Genomic DNA, 10065 nt, shown 5'->3' with positions numbered 1-10065 from the left:
TTCGTAAACTCTTAAAACCCTACTCATAGTTGCCGCCACTCCTCAAACCCAAACCTCTTACGCCTATCGCCACCGCCGTTGTGCGTCCACCACCGCCCGTCGCCGCCGTCCTTTGTTTTTCGTCACTTGCTTCCTCCTTCAAACTTTGGCTTTTCTTTCAAACCTAGAATCACTGTGTCTGAAAACTAGCATCTGCGACCACCATGGGAGGGTCGCGAGTTCAAGTCAATAAGGCTCACAAGTCACGCTTCTCCTCAAAACATTCTCGCAATGTTCATAAAACCTCTGTTAAAGGTTTTGTATAATTGATTTTATGTGTTGTTGTTGGCTTTCTTTTTTTTTTTTTTTGGTTTCTTAATTTTCCATGATTTGTGTTTGGATTCCCAATGGGATTGTTTAGATAGAATTGCGGTTGTCAAAACTGAGCGCAATGTCGGCAAGGGAGCTCGTGCCGCAAGAATTCAGCGAAATAAAATGGTATTATTTTCTCTAATTATAGTTGTAAATTTGTAATTTGAACAAGGCTTCTCTAAATTGAGCTTTTTATTTTTCCATTAAAGTTTAGGGTTTAGGGAATTATGTAACTTTGCAATCACAATGCATTAGATGATAATGCCATTAGTTTGTTTTTTCAATGTGCTTAAGTTGCTATGCATTGACATTGACAATATAAAGGTATCATCCAATTAAATGCTTGGGTTTGTAGTGTTACTTTTGAGATGGTGTGTGGTTAAGACTACTGTTTCTGTTGATGTGGCAATTCAATATTTGATGTTTGTGTAAAACTTTTTAGGTATATGTTTTCCCATGCTCACTACACTCTCTTTCCCAAAGTCACTCATTTGGTGCTAAATTTACAGATACGTGACCAGAAGAGGGCTGCCGTTTTGAAAGAAAAGAGAGAGCTCAGTGGATCGAGAAGTCCTCCTCGAGTAATTGTGAGTGAAACTGTACACTCTGTCCTACTGAATTGCACATTTGTTGGTGTTTTTTTTTGAACTTGGCTTATTGTATTCCATCTTCCATCCCCAATGATAACTGTATAATGGATACTTAACTATGGCAGGTTCTCTTTGGACTTTCTGCTTCTGTGGATTTAGATTCACTCAATGATGATCTGTTGTCGTTACTTTCTAAAGAATCGTCTTCTGGGGTGTCGTCAGGAACAGTTGCTTCTTCTGATTACCGGACTAGAACTACAGTAATAATGGATTCCTTCCCCTTTTCCCCCAGAAATTAGTAATGATGTGATGGATAGGATATTGTGGTATTGATCAATTTTGATTTTGGTATATGCTACAGGTACTCAAAGCACCTCATGGTGATCTACTGGCATGTATGGAAATGGCCAAGGTATTTTTGTTTAATTTTTTTAATCTTAATCCATGAGTCTATAGGTGCTTATACCTGACACTTTTCACATTGTATTTTAGGTTGCTGATCTGCTGGCTTTTGTGGCCTCGATAAATTCTTTATCTGAAGAGACTGATTCTTACTACATTGATTCATTTGGAGATCAATGCCTTTCTGTATTTAGGTCTCTTGGCTTACCAAGCACTGTTGTCTTTATTCGAGTAAGTTAATGCTAATATTATGTGCTGAACTTATGAAGTAATTTTTTACAGGAGTTTGTACATTATTTGGTTGTTAATATTTAGGGGTAACTTTTATTCTGTGCCTCCAGGATCTTCCCACTGAGCTGAAACAAAGAAATGAACTAAAGAAGTTATGCACATCTAGTCTCGCCTCTGAATTTCCCGAGGATTGTAAGTTTTATCCAGCTGATACCAAGGATGAGCTGCACAAGGTAATGATTTCATCCATTATTCCAAGAAAATTCTGAATTTATAATTCTATATACTGAACATATCGTCAAACGTAAGTTCATTTTGATGGTCTAAGCTGAACATTTCTTCTATTTTTACAATTGCAGTTCTTGTGGCTCTTTAAAGAGCAGCGGCTCAAAGTTCCCCATTGGAGAGCTCAACGACCTTACCTCATGGCTCAAAAGGTTTTGAATTCATGCCGATCGTCTTTCTTAAAAGATTAATGTTGTTGTTTAATCGTATTTTGAGTTATTCATTATATTTTTCTAGTTGAGTATTAACTCAACTACCTTACCTCATACCCTCTATCATCAAATGTATATTTTCTAGCCATTTTTGTAATTTGATTCAGATGTTGGTTGTTGCTATGAGTATACATGGATTTCTTGGTATTGAGTAAATGTATACCGTGAATTACAGGTCGATGCAGCATCTGATGGCGACTCAGAAAAATGCACTCTCCTTTTAACCGGCTACCTTCGTGCTCGTAGCCTCTCAGTGAATCAATTGGTAGCCATCAATGTCATGGATTTGCAATTATAATTGCTGTGGTTTATTTGCCATCTCACTTTCATTTTGTCAGGTTCATGTAACAGGTGCGGGAGATTTCCAATTGTCCAAAATAGAAGTTCTTAAGGACCCTTTTCCTTTGAATTCAAGGAAAAATCAGGACATAATGGATTTGGATGAAATGAATGACGTGGAGGTATGGACATCCATCTTTATGTCAAAATTAATAGATTAAGAACCATTGGTGTAAACATGTCAATATAAATATGTGCAACAATATCTTTTTTTTTTATTCATTTGGATTGAGATAGTCAGTATCCCAGGCCCTTTTTTTCATCCAAAAGAAGAGCTGCTATTCATGCAAGATATTGTGATCTTCCTTTTTTAAAGTAGACCTTTCATTTTTTCTTAACCATTTATATCTGCTTATTTGCCTTCTTCCTGGATTTTCCTCCTTTTTAATGTTCTAGGTCATTGGTTGTCTGGCCCCAGATCCTGAAAAACAGGAAGCTTTAATTGTCGAGAATGAACCTGATCCTCTTGCTGGGGAGCAGGTAGATAATGCAATTCTGTTTCCAGTATTACTCATTTGTAAAAATTGTAATTTTTTATTTGCTTCTATTTATGTATTAACTTGCAATTTTTTGGATATGACATCATTCCATATTCTTAGACGTGGCCAACAGAGGCTGAAATTGCTAAGGCTGATGAAGATCTTAAGAAAAAGAAGACACGAAAGAGGACTGTTCCCCGAGGCACTTCTGAATATCAGGTCCTAACTTGGTTTAACTATTTTTTAGATTATTTTATATTATTGCTTACTGAATATCCCTGGATTTTATTTTTGTTTTTAGGCTGCATGGATTGTTGATGGCTCTGATGCAGAGGAGTCAGATGGTGATGACGAAGATGATGGTATGGTGTTGGATCAAAACGAAGATGGTCAAGAAGGAAAAGAGTACACTGAATTTGATGGTGATGGAGCATCGGTTAGGTTTGGAGATTCTGATGAAGAAACTGACATTGATTCAGTGATGATGGTAAGACACATCACTAAAATGGTTGTCTTGTCCTTTGTCTCATTTATATGTAATCAATATGGATTTTGGTCTCCTTTATAGTTTATATGGTGCACATATATAGTAAGTTCTAGTATGGTAATGCTTGTCACCAGCTGGCTGTCTGCTTAACTTTTTCTGAATTTCCAAAGACATTTCTTTTAATTCATGTATGTACAGATGAGAGAAGATAATTTATTTATAGACAATGACTTGGATCAATCCAACTGCCCAATTGTATCTAATTATTATGTGGATTTTGCATTCCTTGTAAAGTCCAAATAAGAATAGCTGAACAAATATATTATTAAGTGGTTATACAATGAATTTTATTGATTAAGACACTTCTGTTGTGTACTAAACAATGTTGGATACTGTAATCAATATTTTTGAGCATGATGTTATATCATGTAAACTTGCAAACTGCTGGTGAATTGTGTGGGAAATTCATCAAACCAAAAGCTATCCATTAGTTTAAATTTTGGGTTAAATGATGACAATAGATCCTAATGTGGACCATCATCACTCAATTTTTTTCTTGTTTTACAGGAGGCAGATAATATAACAAGAGAGAAGATAGAAGATGAACTTAAGGAACTTAAAGAAGCACATGCTGCAGATGAGGGTGCTTTTCTTTTTGTTCTGTTTAGTATTTATTTGTTGCAATTGCAATTTTGGTGCAAAATTGATTAGTTGTTGGTCTTTCTGTGTCTGAAGTTGTATGCATGTTTGTCGCTTATAACCAACTAGTTTTCTCGATGCAGAATTCCCGGATGAAGTGGATACACCAATGGATGTTCCTGCTAGGAAGCGGTTTGCAAAATATCGAGGACTCAAGTCCTTTAGGACTTCTTCATGGGATCCAAAAGTACGTGCATGAATTTTGGAGAAATTTTTTTAATTAAGTCATTGTAGTTAACAACCAAAAAAATCTGACCTTGTTTAATGAAAATCAGGAATCTCTACCACAAGATTATGGCAGAATATTTCAATTTGATAACTTAAAGAGAACACAAAAACATGTTCTTGCTAAAGCTTTAGCAAAGGAGCAAGAAAACATGGATGACTGTATACCAGTTGGCTCGTATGCTAGGCTGCATATCGGGGAAGTGCCCAGTGCCATTGCTTCAAAATTATGTGCACTTGGAAAGACAACCCCGATTACAGCATGTGGCCTGCTTGAGCATGAATCAAAAGTATCCGTTCTTCACTTCAGGTATTTTGGTGCTTGACCATTCTACTGTTTTTGACCTAGGAGCTTTCTAGTGACCTACTAGAATATTGACCATTCCTGAATATTCAAGAGAAATGTTACCAACCCAATGTCACTTTTGTTGTGTAGTGTGAAGAAGAACGAAACATATGATTTGCCCATCAAATCCAAGGAGGAGTTATTATTTCATGTTGGGTTTCGGCAATTTGTTGGCAGGTATGGTAGTCTATTTGAACAACCATGTCATTTAATAGATCTTAGGAAACAGTAGAGGTAATAATGATTTTTTTGCAGGCCACTTTTCTCTAGTGAATATATCAATACAGACAAGAACAAGATGGAGAGGTTTCTGCATCCTGGGCGCTTTTCAGTTGCTTCAATTTATGCGCCTATATCATTTCCACCTCTTCCTTCAATCATCTTAAAAAGAACTGGAGAGGATGTAGCACCTGCTGTGGTTGCCGTTGGCTCACTTAAGTCCATTGATCCCGATAGGATAATCCTTAAACGGGTTATTTTGACAGGGTATGTTGATATTTTTTGTTAAGATCAACCATTTGATAACTTTTGCGATTGACACCTTTTCCAAAGAAATGGTGTTATTGCAATTTCACCGCTGTGCAACAGTGATAGAATTTACATTTTGATGATGATTGGAAGTAATTAATCATTTTCCTGGTGCAGTTACCCCCAGAGAGTATCAAAACGCAAGGCCTCCGTGAAACACATGTTCTATAATCCAGAGGATGTTAAATGGTTTAAGGTGAGAGTTCCTGGAATCTTCAGATTCTCTTTGAATGATAATGCAGAATATTGAAAGTAAACTGTCCGAAAATGTATCTGGTGAATTGTCATCCTAATGAGATTTCTTATGGCGATTGCAGCCTGTAGAGCTTTATACAAAGCGTGGTCTTCGTGGACGGATCAAAGAGCCTGTCGGCACACATGGTACGTTAATTATGTTTGAAACCTTTACCATCAATTGCTAATAAACCACCTGGCAAGCTAATTGTGTTATATAGGTTGAAAGTATTTATATCTTGATTCTCAATTATGAGTTTGTGACACATTATATGGACTGTGTTTGGTTTAATTTCCTCACTGTAATAGGAATTATGGGAGAAATGCTTCCCTGGGGTTCTATGAGGATTTTTTACTTGAGCGCCTAATTTCACACGAGTTATAATCGATGGATACATTGTAGATGAAGTTTGTACTTCAAAGCTTGTTTAATTTTTGGTTAAATGACAGTGATCATTATTCTGCTGTGTTGTTTCAGGAGCAATGAAGTGCCTTCTGAATGGGGTTCTTGAACAGCGTGATACTATTTGCATGAATCTATTCAAACGTGCATATCCAAGGTGGCCCAACCATCACTATGCTCTATGAGAGAAGAGCCCTTTTTGATGATGGGTTTGGTACTCAGAAGAAAGCCAATTGTATATGATTGGGAATGAAGCTCTGGTTCAGATTCACCTCTATGGTGGATGCAGTTCTTGGGACTACTAAGTCCCCATTTTTGTGTGCACACTTGTGTGTGTGAGCAGATATATTTAAACATGTTTCCGAATTTGGATTTTGGTTTAAAATTTGATTCGGTTTTGTATCATATCTTTCTATAGTGGAAGGGAGTTTGTTTAAATTATGTCACTATATTGTTTCTTTGGTTTAAATTTATCATTTCATTTCTTATTTAGTAGTATATATATAAAACCATAACAGGTTGCAATATAGATTGTGGTTGCAGCCCTACGGAGTACTGCGAACTGTATTGATATTAAAGGTTTTGATACGTAGAATATCAATTTAGTAATTGGAAAATTAATTTCCAAATTCTTTTGAAAATTAAATTGACATGTGGCTATGATGCATTGACATGAGAGTGGTGACTAGTATTTTTAGGACTATATTCTTATGTATATTTCTTTCATTTTTCTTAACTTTTTTTATTTATTTAATTTTGATGTACTGTGAATGTAAAGTAGTTTTATGTATGCATCTAATTGTATAATGTTATATCAGCAAAAATAATTACTTTTCACATTGATTGCGTCTATAAAATATTTTATATATCAGTGCATTAAAATTAAACTCTTAAAATAAAGGGAAAGATAAATTTTGAAAGTAGATTATGAAGATATAAAAAGCGACATATTTATTCTATATGTAAATAGTGCAAAAGAGAAGTATCACATGCAACGCAAGAGAAAATGGTTTAATATTTTTAAAAGTTTTAATTATCAAATTTTTTAATTTTACTATTTGTTATGAATCTTGACACTGCATAAATTTTCAGTTTAAAGAGAGTAGTTATAGGACTAATAACCACCGTTATAACGAATTATGACAAAAATGCAAATTGAATCGTCCAAAAAAAAAAAGGAGATGTGGTTGACAAATAAAATATTTATATATAGGCACATGCCTGTGTCAAGCTAATAAGAACAATGCGATTAAAATTGAAAATAGGAAAAATAGAAGAGAATAACGGGTGTAATGTGATTTATATAGTAAAGTAAAAGTGAATAAAGGAAGATAATAAAATATGTTTTATAGTTTAACCACACTTATTATAAAGATAATAGCATTAAAATTTAAACTTAAGAATATAAAGTGGAAAAATAAGAATTCTAATCCATAATACAAAGAAATAAGTTAAGCATATACCACCTTAAAAAATTGTAATATGATAGAAAATGTTAAATGTTTGAGGATAATTACAAAATTTTCTTTGATCAGTTACACAAATCTATATGTCATTTCACTACTATAACCAATTTCAAGCATGTTAATTTCATCAAAATCATAGTTGCTTACGTGACAACATTGAGGGTTCAAGCTCAGTTTTCCTGAGATTTGTTGCTTTTTTGCTGATCTACAAGGCAGAGATCTCTCCCATTGAATGATCCAAAATATCACCAAACTACTAAATTGTTAATAATGTTAATCTCTATTCTTCTGTACCCTTCATCATTCAACCCAGCAAATTTATTAATGTTTATGCATATGATACTATTAGGATTTGATTATCTTTGTTTATGCAATGTGCATATACATATACATATTGTTATTAACCTATTCTATGTTGTTTTCATAGGTGATGTCATTTATTTATTTATATACTTTTCTTTACAGGTTTTGCTGTATTTTTTTGTAACATTGGAGGAGAGATCTAAGGTACATAGGAGAACAAATAAAGGAGGATAAATTATGGTTCAAGAAACGGATTTCATGGATATTGCAGATAGAGATTTTCTTGGTAGCAGAGATTATAATGATGATATCAATCATGACTCGGAATTCGACTCTGATTTCGAGCACTACGTGTTGCTCTCGGCCTCTAGGAGACATTTGTTCGGCCGGAAACGGCCACTCCATGTCATTCTAGGCTCCGGAAAAGGTATATTCTCTTGTGCTTCTTATATATTCCCTTTTGCTTCTTTGCATTGAATCTAATAGAACTCTCTCTTAGAGTCTAAGAACAAATAGAACAGCTTCTCAGCTTAGATTAAGATCATATAGTACTTGTTACTAATTTTCTTGTTAGACTCTATTATTATTCGTATCATAATTTATTACGGTATGTTTTCTAGGAATTAAGCTCTAAAATGGTCCCTCGTATTGGCCACGTGAATTAAAATAGTCATTGAGATCCCAATTGTACTAATTACGTCTTTAAAATCAGCAAAAATTTACCACGTTAGTCTTTAACTACGTGACGAGTTACTTGATGGAAAATGGACTAAGGGATTAATATGTTGCACTTATACCAATCTTAGAGACGTAATTGATGCAATTGGGATTTCGAAGACTACTTTAGTGTACGCAGCCAATCTCAAAAAACACTTTGGAGTTTAACTCATTTGCTAGTTTTGAATTTGTTTTTATTATTGAAATTGTGATGAAATTAATGACAAACTTGTGCTTTTGTGTGTTTAGTTGCTGATGTTATACTATGGAGAAAGAAGAGTATCTCAACAAGTGTTATTGTTGGTGTAACTTTGTTGTGGTTATTCTATGTGAAGATGGATTACACCTTGCTTAGTTTCACTTGTGACTCTCTTATACTCCTATTGGCAATGCTCTTTCTTTGGTCACACTTAACCTCCTTCATCAACATGTAAGTTTCATTCAATCTTATCAATATATATTCAACTGTTCTCAATCTAACCAATTTTAGTTCTTGTTCTAAAATAATTATTCTCTTTCAATATATCTTATTTTGAAAAAATTATTATACTTGCTCTTAAATATGATCAGAATTCAGTAGAACATTGTTTAGGTAATTCATCAGGTTTGCTTTCTTCTGCACATTTTGTTAGATCATAAAACTACACTAAGTGATAATGTTAGTTTATTTTTCAATACAGATCATCACCTAGATCATCAAGCTTCATCCTACCAGAAGGGTTGGTTGTTCATACTGCTATTTCAATCACACACCTACTTAACCAATTACTCACAACATTTGGACTCCTAGCTTCTGGACATGATTTGAAGACATTTCTATTGGTCTCTTTCTTTCATCACCCTTTTAAGCTTTCCTTACTGTTATTATTTTTGTGTCATGCTAATGACATTTTAAGACAGATGTTAATGCTGATTTAAGCTTTTATCTTAAACAACATTCTCTTATCGGTTGCAAGTACAGTAAAGAATTTTCTGATGCCGGAGTGTCACTCGGTATCTTCTTTGACAAGAAAGTAATTTGCAGGTTACAGTGACATTGGGAGCTATCTCCATTGTTGATAGTTTCTTAAGTGCTTCAACTCTCCTCTATATTGGTAAGCACTATATTGTGATCCAAATGATGAATTATAACACATTTATTGACATCATGGATTCATGAGTATTCAAATAATGTTGTTTCAAATCACCATGGTTTTCTTATGATTCCTTTTGATATGCAAGTTACTCTATCAGTATATCAGCAATAATCTCTGCTTATCTTTTTTCTTTGTTTTTGTTTTTGTTTTTGTGTAGGGACAGTGATGTTGCTGATAGTTCCAGCAGCATATGAAAGAACTGAAGACATTGTTGACATTCTTATTCGCAAAGCAATGCTTGAATTGAATATTAAATATGCAGAGTTAATGAAAAAGTACTTTGGATACTCCCAACACTTACATGAGGGGTGTATTAGTCCAGAATAAGAGGTAACTGATTCCTTTTTTTTTTTGTTGAAAAAATAAAATGTCATATAACTTCAATTTCTGTATATACTTTTACAAATAGAAAAATATAGTGTAAATTTGTTTAACCTCGACGAAAATCGATATAATTTATGCCAAACATGCAGACCCCTCAAGTTAAGTTTGTTCATAAATGCTGATATCAAGTGTCAATATATGTACCAAAAGAATTTATGTATAGAGAGGTTTATGATAAATCATGAGTGTATTTGGTTTCTGTTTTCATTTCCAACAATGTCGCCTTTTTCACTCTAAAAACTAAAAGT

General features: G+C 34.1%; 1 protein-coding gene across 1 annotated transcript; it reads left to right on the top strand.

Moving 5' to 3' along the window:
* Positions 9–6419, top strand: LOC107637008 (pre-rRNA-processing protein TSR1 homolog). Its single transcript, XM_016340494.2, has 21 exons — positions 9–294; positions 401–477; positions 861–938; positions 1067–1201; positions 1303–1353; positions 1434–1574; positions 1685–1807; positions 1934–2011; positions 2247–2336; positions 2410–2532; positions 2807–2890; positions 3010–3108; positions 3191–3376; positions 3944–4019; positions 4159–4262; positions 4351–4610; positions 4737–4823; positions 4902–5132; positions 5292–5370; positions 5492–5555; positions 5887–6419. The coding sequence occupies exons 1-21, from the start codon at positions 204–206 to the stop codon at positions 5994–5996; spliced, it is 2367 nt and encodes a 788-aa protein (XP_016195980.1). The 5' UTR covers positions 9–203; the 3' UTR covers positions 5997–6419.

This window comes from Arachis ipaensis, chromosome B01 (genome assembly GCF_000816755.2).
Source record: "Arachis ipaensis cultivar K30076 chromosome B01, Araip1.1, whole genome shotgun sequence".
Taxonomy (NCBI): Eukaryota; Viridiplantae; Streptophyta; class Magnoliopsida; order Fabales; family Fabaceae; genus Arachis; species Arachis ipaensis.
Note: the sequence above shows the minus strand (reverse complement) of the source record. Positions and strands in the feature narration are given on the sequence as shown.